General features: G+C 48.3%; 1 protein-coding gene and 1 pseudogene across 4 annotated transcripts in view; both read right to left on the bottom strand.

Annotated features, from left to right (window-relative positions):
• Positions 1-886: 886 nt before the first annotated feature.
• POLE (DNA polymerase epsilon, catalytic subunit) overlaps positions 887-24,211 on the bottom strand; it is a 55,737-nt gene continuing 32,412 nt past the window's right edge. Inside the window, exons 46-48 of one of the 3 annotated variants that reach the window (XM_088175795.1) lie at positions 23,824-23,949; positions 23,609-23,698; positions 23,039-23,427 (exon numbers count right to left, since the gene is read on the bottom strand). In XM_088175795.1, the coding sequence (XP_088031921.1) occupies positions 23,314-23,427; positions 23,609-23,698; positions 23,824-23,949 (330 nt within the window). In that variant the 3' untranslated portion in view covers positions 23,039-23,313. Of the gene's footprint in view, positions 1,169-16,226; positions 18,966-23,038; positions 23,428-23,608; positions 23,699-23,823; positions 23,950-24,211 lie in introns of those variants that run through there. The other 2 variants (XM_088175796.1, XM_088175797.1) reach the window with 2 other exon arrangements.
• Positions 1,127-4,157, bottom strand: LOC148221670 (olfactory receptor 6F1-like; annotated as a pseudogene). The gene has a single exon (XR_015807614.1). The product of XR_015807614.1 is annotated as an olfactory receptor 6F1-like (transcript).

The raw sequence follows: 24,211 nt of genomic DNA, 5'->3' as shown, positions 1-24,211 counted from the left end.
AGGGTAGGCGGGACTAGGCAGGGCTAGGACATGAATATATATTAGGTGTATTGTGTAATCCTAGGCTTTTAGGAAATAAATAGAGCAGGGGTTTGAAGTTTTGGTGTGCATGCTTTGGGAGTGTCCTAGGGTGACGTTACGGTGCATGTATCTCCAGTCGTGTGTTCTTTTTGTGCTTGGTATTATGTTCTGTGCTTTCAGGACTGACTCTGAAAGTGAAGCTTTGTTTTGTCTCGTTATCAACCGGCTCACCTACCCCATGGTCTGTGTTTAGGAGAGGCTGGGCTTGGCTTGCTGGCTTGCTTTCGCTCCTACTTTTTGCTTTTGCCCTTACTTTTGCTTTTGCTTATTAGTTAGTTTAGCTAGGCAGTCCAATTTTTTCCCTGGACTGTCTTTTTTTCCTTTCCCTTTCCTGAATACCATCTGAACCTGTTCCGGGCAGGGACCTGGGAAACAGCAAGAAACACTGGGAGTCTGCATTTTGTGATCTGCAGCAGTCATTCCCCAGTGCCAGAGACTGATAACTGGGCGACCACTCGCCGGAGAGACTCTCTGAGTTTGTCATCCCTTCGAGCGGTGAAAGAGTTTTTGTCATCTGGTGTAGTTCATTTTTTTGTGCTGGGGAGTGTTTCGCTTGTTAAATAAACAGTTTTTTTTCCACTCCTCTGAGGAAATTCTTCCCGAGCCCGGTGGTGGGGGGAGGAGTCGTGGGGGTTTGCTTTCTGGGGGCTCCTTCCAGAGGTTTTCCCCCAAATTTGCCCTAAACCAGGACAGGGAGGAATTATGCCCTTGCACCTCAGCGCTGAATAAATGCATACCTACTCTATAACTCTCATTGCTTACGAGTTATAGAGTCTTTTCCGCGAATCAGAGGGAAATTAGATTAGTATAAAAAAGTTGGAAGCTTCTGGGGGTGAGAATGATCAAAGGACAGACATTTACAATTGCTACTTTTGAAATTATTATTATTTTATTTCTCCACTTTTCTTTTTTCTTTCACTAACTGCAGCCTGTGCTTTCCAAGAGGAGGACAAGCAAGGCTAAGGTGTGGTACCTGCTTCCATCATTTTGGTTCACAGCCTGAAGAAATAATTTGGTTCACAGCCTGAAGAAATAATTGTATTTTCCGCCCGAGACAGAAGCCAAAGAAACAGCACAGTTGGTCCACCTGGAAAGGGAGAAAGAGCTTTCCATCACCACCTGAATTTCCAGTGGTAACATGGACTCACATTAGGAAGAGATGGGAGGAGTTAAGCTTCGGGCTGTGGGATGCACCTGCAGAAGCACATGGCAGCACAGAGGGGCATAGGGTGACACAGAGGGGCACATGGGAGCACAGAGAAGCTTGTTCCCACCTGACGTTAGGAGGAGGAGGTGCCATGTGCAGAGCCCTGCCGAGAGGAGCCTGCCAGAAGCTGACAGAAACGTGAACAGCACATGATCACCCCATAAGACATTTAGAAAGCGTGTTGCTGACATCGCAACATGGGATAGGTCACATAGTGAGAATTACCATGTAAGGAAATACTGTGCCTTGAAAAAGCACAGTATAAAAAGTGTATGAAACCAGCTCATTTCTTTGAATAAACTATTCTGATTCCCTGCTGGTCTGGGTTTATGTCGTGGTGGTTACAACTCCCTGCCAATCTGGCAGCACAAATGGCTTCTGGAAAAACAGCTTGGTTTGTTTTCAAAGATACCTTTGAGGCTGTGCTGCTGGCACACATTTATTATGTTCTGGAAGCTTAACAAAGGCATGTCCTGAACACCAGAGGGCAGGACATGGCCAGTTGCTGTGCTACAACTGTGGCAGAGTGGCCAGGGGTAGGGAGCGTGTAAATTTTCTGCCTCTAGATAGTTGCAGTGGTTATTTTCACTTTGATGTATGAAATTATTTTTGTTGATGCAGGTGAAGTCTGTGAAGATTGTGTGATGAATATTTATATTAATGCTAATTACCTTAGCTAAGAGCTGAGAACAGTTCCATCTCTTTTGAACAGAAATCTTTCTTTGAAATCTAAGATGTCTCTGAAGCTTTTCTGCTAGACTGGGGAAGACAGTTTGGACACAGTTGTTTGTCTGCCTAGGGAAAACCTTTGTCAAGATGTTCTTCATTGTTGTGTTTCTGCATGTGTAGATGGAGGGGTTTAGAAGTGGTGTTACAACTGTGTTTAAGATGGTGACTGTTTTGGTCAGTTCCAATGAAGTTTTGATGGATGGCTTGACATGGAGGAAGATGGTGGAGCAGTACCAAATAATTACTATAATGAGTTGGGAAGAACAAGTGGAGGAGGATCTCCACTGGCCTTGAGCAGATGGGATCTTCAGTGCAGTGGAGATGATAGAAATAAAGGCGGTCAGGATAACAACACAGGAGCAGAGGATGACAATGACAAACATGACAAAGCACACCAGCTCAACAAGTGTGATATCTGTGCAGGAAAGAGTAATCCAGGGGGAGATGTCACAGAAGAAATGGTTGCTGACATTAGAGCCACAGAAAGAAAACCTGGAAATCAAACACAGCTGCTGAAATGACCCACCCAAGAGCCCACTGTCAGTCCCCTGGACAGAGTGCTGGTCATAATGCTGCTGTAGCTCAGGGGGGTAACACACAGCCAACTAGTGATCATATGCCATGACTGCAAGAAAGAAATATTCTGTACAACCAAATGAGAGGACAAAGTACATCTGAAGGAGTGAAGGAAATTGTCTGGCTTTGTGCCACAAGATGGGCTAGTGTCTTTGGGATGCAGGCAGTGGCGAACCAGATCTCCAGGAAAGCAAAATTTCTGAGAAAATAGTACATAGGGTGGTGGAGTTGATGGTAAGTACTCACAAACACAATAATGCAGAGATTACCCATGACTCAGGACATACACAGAGAGGAATACTTGTAGGTGTTGAGAAGCAGGGAATGCAACCAGGATAAACTCCTTTACTGAGGTTGACTTTTGTGATAATTGATAAAAGATTCGTGTTAATCGAAAAAGCATTTGGGTTTGTATAATACTAAGCTCTGAAGTGAAGCATGGACACTAGATAAAGGAAATTATATGATAAAATCATTCTGTTTAAAATCACCTTGCTATGGTATATTATATTACGTTATATTATGTTATATTATGTTATGTTTTCCAAATAAGTTGTATTGGCTACCAGCTTGCAAAATCAGACTTCCTGCCTTTGTCTGATCAATACTGCCTATCTCAAGAACCAGACTTCCACAACTTCTCTGGTGGTTGTCTACAAGGACCAGATGGCTACCTGTGACTGATTATCGCCCAAAGGCTTTGTGAATTTGTGTAAGGATGTTTATTCGACCACCACTGCTTACCTGGCAAAATTATGACAGCAAAAAAGCCAAAAATTATTGATTACAATGAGAAACCACAGTATAAGAAGAGGCTGCAAACCAAGGTTCGGGGGAGAGTGGGGTGAGCAGTGACTCCTCACGTTCCCCAGCACACTGCTTGCTCTTTCTATATCAAATAAAGCAATCTAAATTTTGCTGAATATCGAGACTTTTGTTTCTCATTTATAACAATTTGGTGCCGAAACCCATCCGTCCCTGGAGCCCTGAGAGGCACTGTGATTTCGGGGAGGCGCCCCACTGCTGTGGCCCTGGTTCGTCAGTGATTCTCGGGACCCAATGACGTACTGCACCATATAGACTGAGCAAGGAAAATCTCCCCGGAAGACCGCGGCAAAATCACCTGTAATTCTCGTGCACGAAGACCCAGACAGGAGCATCGGACTGTGAGTATCTGTCTGGTTTGGTGGGGATGACTGTGTGTTTGTCTGAATGAGACTGGCCTTTGCTGCGAAGCGAGAGTGGAGTCCTTCTATCCGTGTTTCCAGCATCCCGCGAGGGACCTGGCTGATGACCGGACAAAGCGAGTGAGCACAAAGGGAGAGACTGCTTTTCTTGTCCTAGCCCAGGCAGGGGCTAGGTCCTTCCCATCCTAGTCCAGGCAAAGGCAGGACCCGGGGAGGGGGGAAGGGGGAGGAAAAGAAAAGCAGATTGCAACACACCAGTCACAGAGGGAGAAGGGAAAAGCTGCTTTTCCCATCCCAGCTGTTGGGGGTTGAATTGTTCCCTTTTCTTTCTGTGGGAATTTTCTTCCATTGATATGCTAAGTAATTGTGGCTACACTTTAAAACGACAGATAATGTTCTCTCGTAGGGGGGTGGGTGGAAGCGGGGGGGGGGGAACCGGAAAAGGAAAGGTAGATGGGGGGGTCTCGCTTGGCTCGTGGAGTGGGAGGACAGCCCGGGGCTCCGCTCTGGCATCTCCCCTGCCATCCCAGCACTGAGATCCATGCTCCCTGCCGTTGGACATCGCTCTGCTGCTCTCCCATCTCACCCTACTATCTCCGGACACTCTGCTGAGCACCACGACCAGCACCGTGAGGGGGAGTAACTTTCCCATCCCCGCTCACCCCTGGGCCGCGGCCGCCATCACCCAGCCCTCTTCAACTGCGCGGGACCTGCCCTGCCCCCAGCACTGGTAACTGAGTGCAGGGAGACGGCCTGCGGCCAGAAGGGACTGGAGCGGAGCTAGACTGTTCTGTTCTGTTCTCAATTTTTATAGCTGTTGTTGTTTTTTTCTGCCTTGTTGGATATCAGTAAAGAACTGTTCCATTATCCCCACACCTCCTGCCTGAAGGCTTCTGATTTGGACCTAAAATAATTAACAGGGAGGGGGTTGCATTCCGCATCTCAGGAAAGGGGCTCTTGCCTTTCCTTAGCAGATACCTGTCTTTCAAACCTAGACAGATTTTGGCGCCCGGAACGTGGGGCATTGCCTGAGGGCATTGAGAGAGGGGTAGAAAAGGGCATAACAGTTCTTGAATTACCCAAGCTGGTGGTAGGTGATACCATGCTGTCCAGCTTACCCTGGATTGGCCTCCATGTGGTCACTGCTATATCTCTCCCATTTGCAAGCCCTTTTTTAAACATGAGTCTCATAACCAAGGTTACTGTGGCTATTATCCAGTTTATTGTGTGGGTTGATCAGTTGAGGAATTCATGGATTTTTAATTTTCTCTGGAAGATGGCCACATGGATTCAGAGCTATCACACGCTAAGTGTGTGTTTCTTGGGCTACTTCAATAATGGTACTTACTGTGAGGAAGTGGCAGCAGGTGAAATTTTTTCCCAACCCATCACAGGGTTTTTGAATTTCACCCCACCAGTCTTCAAGGGGTTCCAATCCACTTTAAATGCTAATGACATTATATTGTGGCTAGTGTTGCTTATATCCCTGTTAAACCTGTTCTATCTAACATTCAGAGATAAGGGGAGATTGACTTGGATAACAACCCTGATATCTACCCCAGGGATTAGTGATGTTACCCCAGAGCCTGATCCTGTCCCAGAGACTAGGAAGGTTACCTCAGAGCCTGATCCTGTCCCAGAGACTAGGGATATTGCCCCAGAGTTTGACCCTGCCCCACAGCCCACCTCGGAAAGGAACCACCCAGAATGGGTGGGGGTGCTAGCGAAGGAGATACGTGAGATGGGCCAGATGCTGAAGGAGTACCTCTCCCCAGCTGGTGAGAAACCCTCCCCCTGCCTTAAAGAGGGAGACTCTGATGGTGCAGCAGTGGGACCCACAGATGTTACATCTGTCCAGGTTCCAGCTGAACTGCAGAGGCACTCAGCAGCAGCAGTTGCCCCTGTGGAAACTAGGAAGTCTAAGATGAAAACAAGGCACCTAGATAATAAGGGTCAGGAGGGGGGCCCCTCACAACCAGCAGGGGAGCCAGAAGTTGAGATCATCACCGAGTCCCTGTCATACGAGAGTCTCCGTAACCTGCGAAAAGACATTGTACGACGGGGCCGTGAGGCTTTTACAACCTAGTTACTGCGGGTCTGGGACCTTATGGTTACAGGTGTGCAACTGGATGGTACTGAGGCAAGGAATTTGGGAGCCTTGACCCAGGACTCAGGTATGGACCAAGTATTTGTAAGGGAAACAGGTCTCTTTTCCCTCTGGGAGCGACTTTTAATGAGTGTAAGAGAGAGGTTTGTCCACAGAGAGAGAATGCAGGAGCACCACCAGAGAACACGTTGGAATACCCTTGAGGAAGGGATCCAAAAGCTGAGAGAAGTGGCAGTACTAAAGGTGCTCTTTGGGAGGGATGGACAGCATGACAATGACCCTGACAAGGTCAGGTGCACAGGACAGATGTTGTAGAATCTGGCAAACCTGGGCCCATCTCAATATGCCCCCTTTATTGCAATGATTGATGCTGATACCAACCAAGTGACAGTGGGTTCTGTTGCCAACAAGCTCAGGAATTATCAGAGTATGATGGCTGGCCCAATGCAGGCTCATGTCTCTGCTGTGGCTAAGGACCTCAGAGAGGAGTTTAAGAAGGAGATGAAGGAGATAAGGGAAGAGGTGAGGAAGATCAGTGCAGCACCAGTGCGAGTCATGGACCCCAAAAGTAGAGCCCAACGCCCCCCAGCTAGGGAGAGAGGGTACACCCCACGTGCTGACCTCTGTTTTTTTTTCTACGTGACCACGGGGAAGACATGAGAAAGTGGGATGGGAAACCCACTTCTGTCCTGGCAGCACGGGTGCACCAACTCAGGGAGGGGAACACCAACAGAGGGAACTCCACTAAAGTGAAGGTAGCCTCAGCCTCCCATGACAAAGGTGCAGGGTATTACAGAAGGGAGGATGATCTGTCAGATCCCCTTGAAGGAACCTCCAGTATGTATGCCCAGGAGAGAAATAATAACCAGGGCTAGAGGGGCCCTGCCTCTAGCCAGGGAGAGGCACGGGAAAACCGGATCTTTTGGACGGTGTGGATCCGATGGCCTGGCACATCAGAGCCACAGGAACACAGAGCATTGGTTGACACTGGTTCACAATGTACATTAATACCATCAGGACATGTCGGGAAGGAACCTGTTTCAATTGCTGGGGTTACAGGGGGATCTCAGGAATTGACTCTGCTGGAGGCTGAGGTGAGCCTGACTGGGAAAGAGTGGCAGAAACATCCAATTGTGACTGGCCCAGAGGCACCATGTATCCTAGGCATAGACTTCCTCAGGAACGGCTATTGCAAAGACCCAAAGGGACTCAGGTGGGCTTTTGGAATAGCTGCTGTGGCAGCAGAGGGCATTAAGCAGTTGAACGCCCTGCCTGGGCTATCAGAAAACCCATCTGCAGTGGGACTCCTCAGGGTGAAAGAGCAACAGGTGCCAATTGCTACCTCAACAGTGCACCGCCGGCAGTACTGGACGAATCGAGATGCTGTGATCCCCATCCACAAGATGATCCGTGAGCTGGAGAGCCAAGGGGTGGTCAGCAAAACCCACTCACCCTTCAACAGCCCCATCTGGCCTGTGCGTAAATCTGAAGGAGAATGGAGATTGACAGTGGACTATCGTGCATTGAATGAGGTGGCTCCACCACTGAGTGCTGCCGTGCCAGACATGCTGGAACTGCAGTACGAGCTGGAGTCCAAGGCAGCAAAGTGGTACACCACCATTGACATTGCCAATGCATTTTTCTCTATTCCTCTGGCACCAGAATGCAAGCCTCAGTTCGCTTTCACCTGGAGGGGTGTGCAGTACACCTGGAACCAACTGCCCCAGGGGTGGAAACACAGCCCCACCATCTGTCATGGGCTGATCCAGGCTACACTGGAGAAGGGTGGAGCTCCAGAACATCTGCAGTACATTGATGACATCATTGTGTGGGGGGATACGGCAATGGAAGTATTTCAGAAAGGAGAAAAGATCATTGAGATTCTGCTGGGAGCCGGCTTCGCCATTAAAAAGAGCAAAGTCAAAGGGCCTGCCCAAGAGATCCAGTTTCTGGGAGTAAAGTGGCAAGATGGACGGCGCCAGATCCCCAGTGAGGTCATCAATAAGATCACTGCAATGTCTCCACCAACCAGCAAGAAGGAAACACAAGCCTTCCTAGGTGCCATAGGCTTTTGGAGAATGCACATTCCTGAGTACAGCCAGATTGTGAGCCCTCTTTACCTGGTCACCCGCAAGAAGAACGATTTCCACTGGGGCCCTGAGCAGCAGCAAGCCTTTGCCCAGATCAAGCAGGAGATCGCTCATGCAGTAGCCCTTGGCCCAGTCAGGACGGGACCAGATGTGAAGAACGTGCTCTACTCTGCAGCCGGGAACCATGGTCTGTCCTGGAGCCTGTGGCAGAAGGTGCCTGGTGAGACGCGAAGCTGACCACTGGGATTCTGGAGCCGAAGCTACAGAGGGTCCAAGGCCAACTACACTCCAACGGAGAGGGAGATCTTGGCCGCCTATGAAGGGGTCCAAGCTGCCTCAGAGGTGGTTGGCACAGAAACACAACTCCTCCTGGCACCCCGACTGCCAGTGCTGAGCTGGATGTTTAAAGGAAAGGTTCCCTCAACCCACCATGCCACTGACGCCACATGGAGTAAATGGATTGCCCTCATCACACAACGTGCCCGTATTGGAAACCCGAATCGCCCTGGGATTTTGGAGATTATTACCAACTGGCCGGAAGGGGAAGACTTTGGCCTTACCAATGAAGAGAAACAGGAACAGGTGACCCGGGCCGAAGAAGCCCCACCGTATAACCAACTGCCAGCAGATGAAACATGCTATGCTCTTTTCACTAATAGTTCCTGCCGCATCGTGGGGATGAACCGGAAGTGGAAAGCAGCCGTATGGAGCCCCACACGACAGGTTGCACAAGCTACCGAAGGAGAAGGTGGATCGAGTCAACTTGCTGAACTCAAAGCTGTTTAGCTGGCCCTGGACATTGCTGAAAGAGAGAAGTGGCCAAAACTCTACCTTTATACTGATTCATGGATGGTAGCCAATGCTCTGTGGGGATGGCTGGAAAGGTGGAAAAAGGCTAACTGGCAACGTAGGGGAAAACCAATCTGGGCTGCCAATGAATGGAAAGACATTGCCACCCGGGTGGAGAAGCTGCCTGTGAAAGTCCGTCACGTAGATGCCCATGTCCCCAAGAGTCGGGCTAATGAGGAACACCGACACAATGAGCAGGTAGATCAGGTGGCACAGATAGAGGTGTCGAAGATAGATTTAGACTGGCAGCACAAGGGAGAGTTGTTCCTGGCTTGATGGGCCCATGATGCCTCAGGTCATCAGGGCAGAGATGCCACCTATAAGTGGGCACGAGACCGAGGGGTGGATCTAACCATGGACAGTATTTCTCAAGTTATCCATGACTGTGAGACGTGCGCTGCCATCAAGCAAGCCAAGTGGGTGAAGCCCCTCTGGTATGGGGGGCGGTGGTCCAAATATAAGTATGGAAAGGCCTGGCAGATTGACTACATCACACTGCCTCAAACCCGCCAGGGCAAGCGCTATGTACTGACCATGGTGGAAGCCACCACTGGATGGTTAGAGACCTACCCTGTGCCTCATGCCACTGCTCGGAACACCATCCTGGGCCTGGAAAAACAAGTTATTTGGAAGCATGGTACCCCTGAGAGAATTGAGTCAGATAATGGGACTCATTTCAAGAACAGCCTTATAAACACCTGGGCTAGAGAACACGGCATTGAGTGGGTGTACCATATCCCCTACCACGCACCAGCTGCAGGGAAAGTTGAACGGTGCAATGGCCTGCTTAAAACCACCTTGAAGGCACTGGGTGGGGGAACTTTCAAGAGCTAGGAGATTAATCTACCAAAGGCCACATGGTTAGTGAACACCCGAGGTTCCACTAACCAAGCAGGCCCTACCCAGTCTGAGCCCTTGGGAATATCAGATGGAGATAAGGTTCCAGTGGTACACGTGAGAGGTATGCTAGGAAAAACTATTTGGGTGAATCCTGCCTCCAGCAAAGACAATCCCATCCATGAAGTTGTATTTGCTCAAGAACCGGGCTGCACCTGGTGGGTGATGCAAAAGAATGGAGAGACCTGATGCATACCCCAAGGAGACCTTGTTTTAGGGTGAAATACCTGTAGTACTGTGGCTATGTCTCTAACTGCATGTATGTATATATAATGTAACAGTTTAATTTGATATAGCATATTAGTATGGTAGAAATTCAGGGGTGGATAATGTTGGGGGTTGAATGCTTCGCTTTTCTTTCTGTGGAATTTCTCCCATTGTTATGCTAAGTAATTGTGGCTACACCTTAAAACGACAGATAATGTTCTCTCGTAGGGGGGTGGCTGGAGGGGGAGGGGGGGGGAACCGGAAAAGGAAAGGTGGACGGGGGGGTCTGGAGCGGGGCTCTCTCTCGCTTGGCTCGTGGAGTGGGAGGACAGCCCGGGCTCTGCTCTGGCATCTCCCCCTGCCATCCCAGCACTGAGATCCACGCTCCCTGCCGTTGGACATCGCTCTGCTGCTCTCCTAGCTCACCCTACTACCTCCGGACACTCTGCTGAGCACCATGACCGACACCGTGAGGGGGGAGTCACTTTCCCCATCCCCGCTCACCCCTGGGCCACTGCCACCATCACCCAGCCCTCTTCAACTGCGCGGGACCTGCCCTGCCCCCACAGCACCGGTAACAGCACAGGGAGACGGCCTGCGGCCAGAAGGGACTGGAGCGGAGCTAGACTGTTCTGTTCTGTTCTCAATTTTTATAGCTGTTGTTGTTTTCTGCCTTGTTGGATATCAGTAAAGAACTGTTCCCTTATCCCCACACCTCCTGCCTGAAGGCTTCTGATTTGGACCTAAAATAATTAAAAGGGAGGGGGTTGCATTCCGCATCTCGGGAAAGGGGCTCTTGCCTCTCCTTAAACCATACCTGTCTTTCAAACCTAGACACCAGCCCAGGTAGAGGCAGGTTCCAGTCCATCCTGACCCAAGGAGAGGCAGGGGTTCGGACGGAACACATCGGGGAGTACAAACACCTCAAGACAGTCCCTTGAGGTAAAAATGGAACAAAGAGAGAGTAAGATTCTGAGTCCCAGGGACCCACGAAGAGGTTCAAGTTCATTTGGTCCACAAGGAGACCGGGAAAATAAAGACAAGACAAGTAGGTTGCCAGAAATAGCACCAGGCAGCCCTTTGGGAGTAATATTAAGATGTTGGGACACAGGAGCTGTATACAGAGGAAAAAGTAAAGAAAAATTGATTCAATATTGCATGGTGGAATGAACCAAAGATAAAGATAACCTATACTGTCTCATGTTCGGATCATTTGAGGGTTGGATTTGTCGGGCATTAAACACATACGTGGCTTGTAAAGAACCATTTAACAGAGAGGAATGTGATTATGCTGCCCTGTGGGCAAAACAGTCCAAGCCATCCTTGAGATATACTTTAAAGAAAAAAGAAGATGAGGATAAAAAAACGTTACCTGGGAACCCCTTGATAATCTCCCACCTCCGTATAATACAGAATATACAGGAGACCCCCCCCCCCCCCACCCCGCACCCACTTCTCCTCCTGGTATTCCCATAGCTCTAAGAACTCGCTCCAGTCAAAGGAATACCAGGAGAGATAGAATCACCAGAGAGGAGGGAGATAACGAGACCAAGGCTCGCCTTTACCCCCTGAAGGAAGTCCCATTAGCAGGACAACAGGCTGGATTAATTGGATTTGTAAATGTTCCCTTCAACACAGGGGAAGTGAGGAACTTTAAAAAGAAATGGGAAAACTATTAGAAAATCCTATAGGGGTATCGGAGAGACTAGATCAGTTCTTCGGACCAAGTATGTATACTTGGATGGAATTACAATCTATATTAAGTATCCTATTCACCACGGAAGAATGGGAAATGATCAGACAGGCTGGAATGAGGGTATGGGACCGGGAGCATCAGACTGGACCTAGGGGAGACCAGAAATGGCCATTAAATAATCCTAACTGGGATAATCAAAATTATGTCCATCGCCAGAATATGATGGACTTAAGATGGATACTTGTTAAAGGTATCCAAGAATCAGTTCCTAAAGGACAAAATATTAATAAAGCTTTTAGTGAACAACAAAAAGAGGACAAATCCCCAACCGACTGATTGGAGCGGCTGAGGAAAGATCTCCAAATGTACTCCGGGATAGACCCTGACACACAAGTGGGTCAAGCACTCCTCAAAACCCAATTTGTTGCTCGATCATGGGGAGATATTAGAAAGAAATTAGAAAAATTAGATGATTGGCAAGATCGGGGGTTACAAGAATTGCTAAGAGAAGCACAAAAAGTTTATGTAAGGAGGGATGAAGAGAAGCAGAAAGCAAAAGCTAATATCTTTATAGCTGCAGTTCGTGAAACACAGAAAGAAACCCAGCAGAAAGGGGGAGGGACAAGGACAAACTGTGGGGGAAGTTTTAACTTGTATGAGAAATAAAACAACAACTCAGTGAACGGGACTTACCCACCTTGGGAAAAAATTTATTTGTAGAATTAATGAAAGAAATCACTACTGAACTGAACTTAACTCACTGTTGGGTCTGTGGAAGAATGCAAATGACTGAACAATGCCCATGGAGGGGGGAGGGGTTGGGCCCAGAGCAGTTGTTACAGTGGAATCAAACAGAAATATCAAGGGGAGTGAGTAGACCTGAAGGGTGGGTTCTAAGTCATGAGGTAATAGGAGAGGTATGTATAACACGTCAGGGAACTAACTTTACCCAATATGTGGGGCACACCCCCTGTAAGACTATCCTGATTACAAATACAAGCAGTCTTGGTGCCCCAAAGCTCCAGAAGGATATTGGGGAAAGTTAAGTAAAGGTAATTGTATAAAGAACAATTTTACAGGACTATGCTGGTATAATAAAAATAGAGCCAACCCGTATGAAGAAGTAAAAAGTGTAAGGACCTATTGGCAACAACCTGAATCAATTAAACTAAGCTGGAAAGCCCCAGATGGAATATTTTGGATCTGTGGGAAAAGAGCTTATAATACCCTACCAAAAAGATGGAGAGGGACATGTAGTCTAGGGATTATCCAGCCTGCATTTTTTACATTACCAAAGGAAAAGGGTAATAGAGTGTTAGGAGTTCCCTTGTATGAAACTTTGTATTGAAATAAAAGGAGCCCAGTCATAGGGGGAACACAAATCTGGAGGGATGATGAATGGCCCTCAGAACGAATTATTGAATATTATGGACCAGCTACCTGGGCTCAAGATGGGAGCTGGGGCTATCGCACTCCAATTTATATGCTAAATAGAATTATCAGGCTACAAGCCGTAGTAGAAATTACTTCCAACCGGACAGCCTGAGCAATGGAATTGATAGCTAAGCAACTTACCCAAACTAGAGCAGCAGTATATCAAAATCGACTAGCTCTGGACTATCTATTAGCTGAAGAAGGGGAAGTGTGTGGGAAGTTTAATAATTCTGAATGCTGCTTAAAAATGAATGATAATAGTGAAGAAATTACTAAAATTGCAAAAGAAATAAAACGAATAGCCCATGTACCTGTACAAACCTGGAACTCTATGCTTAATGATAACTGGTGGAATAAGCTGTTGAGGGGAGCTTGGTGGAAGAAATTAGGTTTTATGTTAACATGTGCATTATCAGGACTAATGTTCATCCCTTGTCTTGTTCCATGCTTCATTCAACTAATCCAGTCAGTGGTTCAAGGAATGCAAGTTGCTACAATACCAATAGACCTTGAGAAGGCAACAAAATTAATGTCAGTAAATGAATTAAAACTAGTACAAGAGGTACTGACAAAATTTGAAGCCAGAACACGAATCAATGGGATAAAAAAAAAAGTGGGGAAATTGTGATAATTGATAAAAGATTCGTGCTAAACACAAAAGCATTGGGGTTTGTATAATACTAAGCTCTGAAGTGAAGCATGGACACTAGATAAAGGAAATTATATGATAAAATCATTCTGTTTAAAATCACCTTGCTATGGTATATTATATTATGTTATATTATGTTATGTTTTCCAAATAAGTTGTATTGGCTACCAGCTTGCAAAATCAGACTTCCCAATAGCCCTTCCTGCCTTTGTCTGATCAATACTGCCTATCTCAAGGACCAGACTTCCACAACTTCTCTGGTGGTAATCTACAAGAACCAGATGGCTACCTGTGACTGATTATGGCCCAAAGGCTTTGTGAATTCGTGTAAGGATGTTTATTCGACCACCACTGCTTACCTGGCAAAATTATGACAACAAAAAACCAAAAATTATTGATTACAACGAGAAACCACAGTATAAGAAGAGGCTGCAAACCAAGGTTGGGTGGAGCGTGGAGTGGGCGGTGACCCCTCACGTTCCCCAGCACGCTGCTTGCTCTTTCTATATCAAATAAAGCAATCTAAATTTTGCTGAATATCGAGACTTTTGTCTCTCATTTATAACAACTTCTGTTGCACATCCAGCCTGAAACAGCAAACTCCACAGAGTGTAGGGGTGGGCATTCAGAAAGCATAGGCAGCTGTGGAGAAACATTACTTACGACAGCAAACAGATGGTCTGTATGCCTCATAAGAGGAGGGGTTTGACTACAGAGAGTGGGTGCTACCCAATCTGTAATGAGGAATGTAAGCAAGCAGCTATTGTTCAGTGAGCTGGGTGGTAACCAAGCACAGCCAACCAGGTTCGAATACCGAGTCTTTTGAATGGGGTGTATAAGAGCTGTATTAGCCCCTGAGGAGCTCTCTGCTGCACGAACCACCGCTGTTGTGTCATGTCTCTGTCTCCCACTGTTGCAGCATTAACTCGCTCTCCCTTGGTCTCGAGGGGAACAGCCAGCTTACATTCAGAGCATAAATGTCACAGAGGCTGATACCTGCTCCAGTCTATCATGGCTTTGGCACTTTCATATGAGATGGGACAATGATGTCTTCTTCATCGGAACCAGTCACAGTCAAGGCAGAGAAATGGGCACTTCCAGGCTGCAGCTGGTTCCCCACCAAACCCTTTTCTGCTGCTGGCTAATGAATCATGTCTCAGCCTGGATTTCTGCTCACCAACCGTGAGGAGACATCAAGGACTGTCTCATATGAAGGAACCTGTGATGGAGGTAAATCAGCTCTTTGTGCCTGCAATGAGCTGCAAAGAACCTGAGCAAGTTCAACACCTGCTCTCTAACAGACCAGGGTAAAGAAATTAAGAGAGAAACAATTCTCTGTATTTAACAATGACTATTCTCCCCCAGCCTTTCCTTAAGATAGCCTAAAATTGAAAGGGATTTCATTTAAGGTTTTGAAGATATGCTCCAAGGGAGAAGATAGGAAAAAATCCCAGAAATCAGGAAAAAATTAGCATATTTGATCAGTTCAATTTTCAGTGCAGGTTGTAAAAGCTTTGCCCAAAAAAGACAGTTCTTTTCATGGCTGCAAAATTTCCCACAACCTCCATCAGTTTGTATGCCCATTCTTTATACTTGCACACACCAACCCCTCCATTCATCTCCTCTCCCTGCCTTTTAAACTGTATTGGCCTATTTCTAATCTATTGACTGGAAGGTCTGGGACTGTGCCAAGTGCACAAGTGGATGAAGCAATGTTATTTAATTTCTTTGCCTAAACCCCTGGAGTCACTGTCTGCTGAGAATTACAGTCTTCTCCAATTATGGTGTCCTAAAATCAGGGGTTGTGTTTGTCTGCTCATGGGAATCAGGAAGTTTTGCACCTCACTCTCCCAGTGCTTTTTTTTCTCTGAATAGCATCTGTGTTTGTCCAAGGGGTCTCAAGAATGGTGAAAAGGGTTGTGTTCACTTTCAGGAGTTCTCATCTCTGCCAGGGACTTGGAACAGAAGTCATTACAAATCTCTTAGATTTGACAAAGTTATAGAGAATAAGGTTGCAAAATTGCAACAAGAGTACAGAGTTTAATGGAAGGCCTTTTAGAAGAGAAGGTAGCTTTGCTCTAAAACTGAACTGAAGGAGAAAGAGTTTCTCTCACACACATTCCTTGTGTCTTGCTCCCTAGTCTCAGGGCAGGCGTCTCCAAGGAAACTGCCCAACATGATGCCAGCATTCACCTTGTCTGTGAGGGTTCCAGATCCCCTGTGATGACATCCAAGATGAGGAATACCAGGCTTTCCATCACTCCCACACATCCTGGGCTCTTCCTAGGCTGGCAGTCATGTTCAGGTTTTGAGTCTCCCTTCTGCTACCTCTCAGGTAGAGGCACCTCTCCCCAAGGTTCTTGACCCCTATCTCTGAGACAGACTGGCTTTGCTGTTTTTTGCCTTCTTGTCTAGGTGTGCTATAATTCCAGTTCTTTACCTTCCCAACCTCAACACTTAATGGCTTGAGGATTTCTTCCAGTCTGAGACCAGACTGTTTATTCCCCATCCCCCTACCCCTCCCCATCCTTCCCTATTCCATTACTTGGTTATCCTGAGAAGCTGCACTTGACATGCAGGGATCATTTGCTGGGCTGCTAATCTGGCTGCCATCAGCATGTGCTGCTTTTTGCTTCTCCTGATGCTTCCACAGCTGTACATGACCATTCCTTCAACTCTATGAAAAGCAAGCAATGTAAATAAAAAAGCACCATCCTGGTGATCATGAAAAGAGATTTTGGCTTACTTGTTCAACTGTTTGTTTTTAGGCAGTCATTGAAATTATCAGTTTTCAGGGCTGATTTTCAGTGTTGATTTTGTCATGATTTTGCGTAGATTTCACTTGAACAGCTTGATGTAAGGTTGTTAAACACAACAGACCTCAGGCATGAGACATGTTGAAGATGGGACTCACCTGTATTTAGCCATCAAAACCTGATGCTACCCGATCTTACAGCAACATGGTGGTTTCCATGGCTTGAAAACACTGTTCCAATTCTGGAAACCTTACAGGGGAGACAGAAGCTGAAGGAAAGGTGTTTGCTTCCCAGGAAAGCCTCTGGTGAGGAAAGGTTCAGAGATCAAAGGGTCCAGTGTCAGGGATTTTCAGCTGAGCAGTACCACTCCAGTTGTGGGGTCTAGTGAGTGCGGAATCACTCTGGGTATGGATAAACTTTCACACAAAGTAGGTGGGAACCTTCTCTTTGGGCCAGACTTTCAGTGACCTGCAAGGGGATGCCCTTAGGACTGAGAGATACTGTTTTATCCTGAGAGTCGTGAAGGGATCCTCTGAGGGTTGTCGTGGTCTGTAGGTCTTACATGTACCACAGGTACAGCAGCAGTTTCTGGGAGCACTGTCCTAAGAGAGGAGGCTGTTGGGGTGCAACACATGAGGAGGCCTGACCTGTTCACAGCCCTGAGAGCTTCTGCTGCTGGCACCTCCAGAGGAGAGAGGGCCACTTCCATGTGTCACAGCCTTATCACTGCTCCCCTTCAGTGCTGGGTCAGTGCCCCTGTGTGACCACCATCATCTGCTAACCAGAGGGACCCTCTGGCTGAGGGGCGGCAGAAAGGGTCACCCTTTGGGGTGGGACTCACACCTGTGCCTGGCCTGTCCCTGTCTGCCTCCATTCTCTCATCCAGAAGTTTGTGCCTCTGATTTTCTATTCTAACTTCTCTGTAGGGAAAGCTCCATGTCCTGGAACAGCTTTATCACCATCAGCTCTCAGCAGACCTTGTTAAAACCTCCTTACACCACCTCACCCTGTAGACCGTGTGTGACTTATCCCCAAGTTTCAGAATGCAGGAACCATGGTGAGCTTGTTCTTGCCTGAAATTCTCCAGGCAAGAACAAGCTGTCTCCAACAGAGCCAGAGCCCAGATGGTAGGTGAGGCTGTCCTCTGGGACGGGCTCCAGAGGGAGCCCTCCCAAGGGAACAATGGCTTTTATGAGCACAAGAGGAAACTGTTTGTCAGTTTAAAGCTGAGAAGTTATATTGGTCTGCATCAAATGAGTGTGATCCATTTCTGCATCCACTGGGGAATCTGACACTGTCCCACGTGAGGTAGCACAACAGTCCCTGAGGCGAAGTAGTTTCTGGGCAGCTTGGAGCAGGCTTGCCTTGTGTTCCTGCACAGGCAACAAGGACTAGGCTGTATCTGCTGAGATCACCTCTGCCAGAGCACAACAGAACACAGCCTGGGAAGGTCCTGTGAGGGCTTCAGGTCTGTCCAGAGCCTTTCCTGTCAGCTCACCTGCATGCAGTGTTCTGGTTCTGCCCAGGACAGGGGCCATTTTTGCAGTAGCTAGGAGTGGGCATGTCCAGGACCCCGATGTTATTTTATACCACCTCATGCCATTGTTGGGGCAGGGGAAAGGGATTGTCTTCTGAGAAGGGTTCCTTCTGGTTGAGAGAACATCTGTTGTATCTATTAGTGGCGAGTTCTCCCAAGTGAATAATTTTGTTGTACCTTTTGTTATTAGTACTGTTGCTGCTACTGTTTGCTTTCTTATCTCCTTGCTGTTTCCACTGAATTGTCCTTATCTCAATCTTTTAACCTCCAGTTGGAGAGGGGAGGGGCACATGGTTTTAGTGGGAGTAGTACCTTGGAGAATACAATTTCTAAACCATGAAACAGCGTCAGGAGAAATCAGAATGTACCAAAAGCCATGCCATGTTTAAAAAAAACCCCCAAAATTCATTGTTTTCATCCAACCCATAACTACCTGTAAATCAGCCTGACACAGGTGGACATGCAATCAAGAGACACAAACAAACAAGGATGCATGAATGGGGGAGAATGGACAGGCAGATGAGTTGAATTACAAATAAGAATTAGTAGTGGAAATCTGGCCAAGAATTAGACAGGTAGGACAGACCTCAGAAAGAGAAAAAGTGCCTGATGAATCATTAACAGAGAGACCCCCAGGTAGTGGGTCTGTGATGGTGTCATTGTGAGGGCAGCAGAGGAGGACGGCTGAAGCCACAGCATGCACACAGTATTTGGATTTCTCAGTCTGGAAAATGCCTTTACTGAATTATGGGCAACACTTGCAAGTCGTGCATCCATTGTGGAAAATAATTTTAGGGGAAAAAGTAAATAATTAAATCTAAAGAAAAACATTTTTTATTTTAACTGGCACAGGCATTCTTTTAATTTTAAGAAATTATCCTGTCCTTTAAGCAAGTGGTCTTCTTTTTTGTTTATCATCTATCAGCAGTCCTGGTTCACCAGGGGGTCGGCATATGTGAGGTCCTACAAAAAGGATGAAAAGGAGGATCTGGTGAACTCCAGGCCTGATGTTGGTGGCTGGGAAGGCCATGGAGCAGATGGATCATCCTGAGTGCTTTGCTGACAATAAGAAAACAGCCCAGGGGGAGAGGGGTGCAAGCTGGGCTTTTCAGCCAGGGAAGGGAGGTGGGATATTGCTTTCTATCACGCCAATGTGCTCCCTTACACAACTGGCTCAGGCCAGTAAAAGTCCCCCAGCCCTGGGAAAGTAGCAGGACATTCACACCATGGCCTGAAGGTTTTCATCCCTTCTCATGGGGCATAACTGGCTCAACCACGCTAATGAAAGAGGAGACTTTCATGCCTTAGGTGTCATTGTCTTAGGCTGCAATACAGGATGTGTCCAAAAGTATGTATTCTATCACTATCTGTTGAAACAAGGTGAGGCAGTGATCCTTATCTCTGCGGGAGATATCCTCTGCTGATGGGCCATCTGATAAAATCAGGTAAGGCAGTCATCTTTATCTTTCCCACAGCCCATCCTCCCTCCAGGAGATATCTCCTGTTAATGGGCCATTGAGTCCTACTGTATGACTGATAAAATTCCATCATTCCACTGGGAGATGCTCCAGCCAGGGGGAGGAGCCAAGCCTTTCCTACCTAGATAAAATCTGAGATTTGGAACACCAAGGCAGCCTTTTTCCACTGAATTCCAGAGGAATATCGGACCTTTCCACATCATCACTGGACCTTTGGAGGAAAACTGCACCGTCTACAGGAGCACTGCTTCAATTGAACCACATCTGTTGCTGCAGGAGGATGCAGCCACCATTTAAAGGGCTGCACCAACACCCTGACTGACTGACAAGGTGTCAGGTTGGATTCTGACTCTGTCAGTGTTTTTTGGGTTTGTTCTCTGTAATACAGTATTTCTATTTTAATTTTCCTTTAGTAAAAAACTGCTATTCCTATTCCCATATCTTTGCCTGAGAGCCCCTTAATTTCAAAATTATAATAATTTGGAAGGAGGGGGTTTACATTCTCCATTTAAAAAAAGGCTCCTGCCTTTCTTGGCAGACAACTGTCTTCCAAACCAAGACAGTCATAAACCATCCAAGGTCCTTGAAGTGCTCCCAGACTCATTTCTGGGGCCTTCGACCAGAGGACTGTGCATTATCCACAGTGTTGCAATGATCCACACTGTTGCATCAAACAGCTGCAAGACACAGAGTCCTCCAAAAGAAAAAGATCATCTTGGAGATCTCCCTGGGAGGAATCTGGGGCTGCTACCCATGACTGCAGGGCACTGTAAGAAGTGGGAGAAATCTTGTGTGAATTCCAGAAGAGATAGTTCCTTCCCAATGAGAAATGGTCACCTCAGGTTGCTTTCCTTGGAGGAGCTTTGAGCTGCTACTGGGTTCTCAGGGGACTAAAGCAGCTGTGCAAAGCTTCTAGAAGATGCCTGGGAGGAGTCTTGGGTGGATCCTTGAGGATATAGATCCCATGAACAGAGAAGAATCATCTTGGATACTTTCCCTGGAGAAATCTGGGGCTGCTATTTGGGATTTCAAGTGCTGAAATAAAAGACGGAAAGACTCCAGAAGATGCATAAGAGGTGCCTCGTGTGGAACCTCGAAGATGCAATTTCCACAAAGAGAGAAAAATCATCTTGGACAACTTCACTGGAGGAGTCTGGGGCTGCTGCCTGGGCTATCAAGTGCCTAAATTAGAGATTAAAAGACTGGGAGATGCCTGAGAGAAGTTGCAGGGAGATACCAGCAGATACATTTTCATTCAAAAAGAGAAAAGTCATCTCAGGTATCTTCCTTGTAGGAGTCTGGGACTGCTATTCAGGAGGTCAGGATTTATCAGTATTAGTGAAAAGACTCTATGAGATGGGAGGAGTCTCAGCTGGATCCTTGATCAGAGAGCTTCTACCAAAGTGCAAAACATCACAGGCAGCTTCCCTGGAGTAGTCTGGGTATGCTACCTGGGATTTAAGGTCTTGAAATCACAGATCCAAAAGCCCCGGGAGGTGACTGGATGAAGTCTTGGGGTCATCCAGGATAGTTTCCTCCAGAAGAGATAAAACGTGTCCAACAGCTTTCTTGGAGCAGCCTTGGACTGCTACTGAGGACATCAGGGCTTTAATAAGGAGAAGTAAAAATCTATTTGAACTCTGGCCAGCCCAGCCCAGTTGAATGCAGCCAAAATCAGTCCAGCTAAACTCAGCTGAATGCAGCCGAGCCCAGTCCAGCCAAACTGCTCTGCCCGAGCCCTGCAGACGGGGCGGCTCCTGCAGCTGAGGCCCCGCCCAGCCCCACCGAGGTCCCCAGGAGCCAGAGAGGAGTGCCTGGGGAGGCAAGCATCAGCTGCAGCAGGAGACTGTGGTGTCACCTCAGGATGGCCTCTGGTGTGAGCCAGGTGACAGGAGGGGACAGAGGAGCAGAGTGTCCCACAGTATTCTCCCTGCCTGCCTTGCACTGGAAGTGAGAGAACCCATCCCAGTACAACTGCAGTGCTGCTCCATCCTGCCTCCATGTCTGCCCAGCCCAGAGCTCTTCCCCCTTTTTGGGATCCTCCAAGGACTCCAGAGCTATTCCTTGGCACCCAGTCAGTGCTTTTCACAGAATCATGGAATGTCCTGAGTTGGAAGAACACACAAGACTCATTAAGTCCTACTTCTGGCCCTGCCCAGATACCTCAACAATCCCACCCTGGGCATCCCTGAGAGTGTTTGTTGTCCAAACACTCGTGAAACTCTGGCAGCCATGGGGCTGTGCCCATTCCCTGGGGAGCCTGGGCAGTGCCCAGCACCCAGCACCCAGCACCCTCTAGGGGAAGAACCTTTCCCTGATCTCCAGCTTGACCCTCCCCTGGGGAGGAGCAGAGATCAGTGCCTGCCCCTCAAGAGGAGATGCAGTTCCCCTGGTGAGGTCTGAATAAACCAAGTGCCCTCAGCTGCCCGATGTATGACTTCACATCTAGACCCTCCACCACCCTCACAGGCTTCACTGGATGCTCTGTAATAGATTTATAATCTTCTTGTATTGAGGCGCCCAAAAGCTCCTGATGCTGTACCCACAAGGATGGCTTCCTGCACCAATTGAGATGCCATGGCTGTGGAGGGCTCATGCCCTTTGGGATGCTGTGTCCATGGCATGTGAGGGCTGATGGCTCCTGCTGCTGTGTGGGGTCAGTGTGATCATCAGCCATAAGTGCAAACTGGACCTGTCTGACCACCCAGTGAAGCCCATACTCTTCCTCCCACTGTCTCCATCCTGAAAGGACTTTGGCTTCCTGGCTACAACTACAGGTGTTAGCCCTGTCCCATCATCACAATGCCCATTGGACTCCTCCTTAGATGGTTCCTCAGTGGGGGGACATGACTCTGGGGTTGCCCCAGCCACGCCACACCCCACCCCACCCCACCCCACCCACCACACTGCACCACCGCAGATACCACCAGAGCAGGGAAGGTCACAGTGACAGGGTGGATAATGCATCCTCTGCCTGAAACCATCATTAGCCCTCCAGTTCTGAGGGACCTGCTGCCTTCATGAGGAGCAGCAGACATGGAAGAGTGGGACATGTCCTACAGCCCACCTGCCACCACTGCCAGCCCCAGGCTGTCAATAAACATTGCCTAGGGCTGCTCACTGTGGTGAAATGGAGGAACATGGGTGTCAGAGCTGGTGGCTGTGTCCCCATCCTCCAGACCTGCATTGCCATGATGGGGACATGTACAGCCTCCAGCCATGGGCTGCTGGTCCTGCGGCAGGGATGTGAATAGGGTCTCCTGCCCCCCACCTCACTGGACAGACCCACTAACACCTTAATGAGAGCTGACAAGTGCTTGGGCCAAGCCTGCCCAAGTACACTAGCACAGGGAAGTCACCCCACTGCAGCCAGCTGCCCACAGGCAGGACCTGCTGTCAGGTGTGGGCAGCACCTATGGGCACTGCCTGCCTCATGCTGGCAAGGGCTGGGCTGAGGATGGGGTGAAGCCACAGTCGTCAGTATACCTCAGGCTATCAGTGGTACCACAACCACTGACACCCACAGCCCCTGATTCCTCCCTCCCTGAAAACTGCATCTGCCTTCTACTACCCATTTATTTAAAGAAACTGAAAATTAAAACCACACTTGGGGCCAACATAGACCTGTAGAGCCCAGCTCCAGCCACTGGAAACTCCCAAGTCTCCCAGCTGGCAGCTGGGGGAAAAGACAACCCAGTCTCAAGCATGGCTCTCCCTCCCTTCCCCCACTGCAGGAGGGGTGTGCAGTGTCTTTTTGGTCTGGCTCATGGCCAAGGGGGTCCACTCTCCACACATGTGAGAGCATGGAGTAGGCAGGAAGAGCAGCCGAGGCCTCACTGCTGGAGCTGGAGGTTAGTGTGCAGCAGCCACTCAATGGTTTCCAGCAGGTAGGCCATGCCATAGTGCCGGGCGATGTTCTGGAAGACACTGACATGGTCCATGAAGGCCTGGGGAGAAGAGAACAGGGAGGGAAGGATGGGGCTCTGATGGAGTGAGTGGCTGTGCAGGGCTGGCCAGAGGGTAGCTCAGAAGGTGCCAGGGGATGTACAGTTAGAGCAGAGGCAGCGGAAACACAGGGCACCTTAGGACCCCTCACTGAGCTGCTGGGCTGGGCAGGTGTTGAAATACCTGGGAGGAGATGGTGAGGGCAAAGTCTCCAGCACAGCTACAGTACACAGGCATGTGCGTCTCCTTCACGGCATGACACTTTTTGCACACCTGGAGGCCAAGGAGGTTCAGGTGGGTCAGGAGATGAGACCAAGCCCCTCTGTCAGTGGCAAAGTGAATGTGTCCAGGCACAGACAACCATGGGAATGGGCAGAGCAGGGGATCCCTGTGCTTACCAGGTCCTGCAGCACAAAGGCCATCAGCTTCTTCTGCAGGGCTTCCACCAGTGCCATCTCGATGGCATCGATATCATACTGCGCATGGCAGTTGGGGCAGTGCCAGCCGGGCAGCACCAACCTGTCCTAGGGGCAAAAAGAGAGAGGTGAGCACCACAGGTTCCATGCACTGGGATGGTGGAACTTGTTTCTGGAGAGGACAGAACATAAGCCAAAGCCCTAGCATGCTCAGATCCATCACATGCAGCTAGAAAAGAACAGAAAACTGGCTTTAGGTGAGGATGATCATGGGCAGCAGGCAGAGCTGCAAAACAAAGGGGAGATTAAGAGATAAAGTGGGTAAGATGATGGGCTGGCCTGCAGCACTGCTGTACTGGGGCCTCTATTG

Source organism: Sturnus vulgaris, chromosome 19 (genome assembly GCF_052056855.1).
Source record: "Sturnus vulgaris isolate bStuVul1 chromosome 19, bStuVul1.hap1, whole genome shotgun sequence".
NCBI classification, from domain to species: Eukaryota; Metazoa; Chordata; class Aves; order Passeriformes; family Sturnidae; genus Sturnus; species Sturnus vulgaris.
This window is presented reverse-complemented; position numbering and strand designations above follow the sequence as displayed.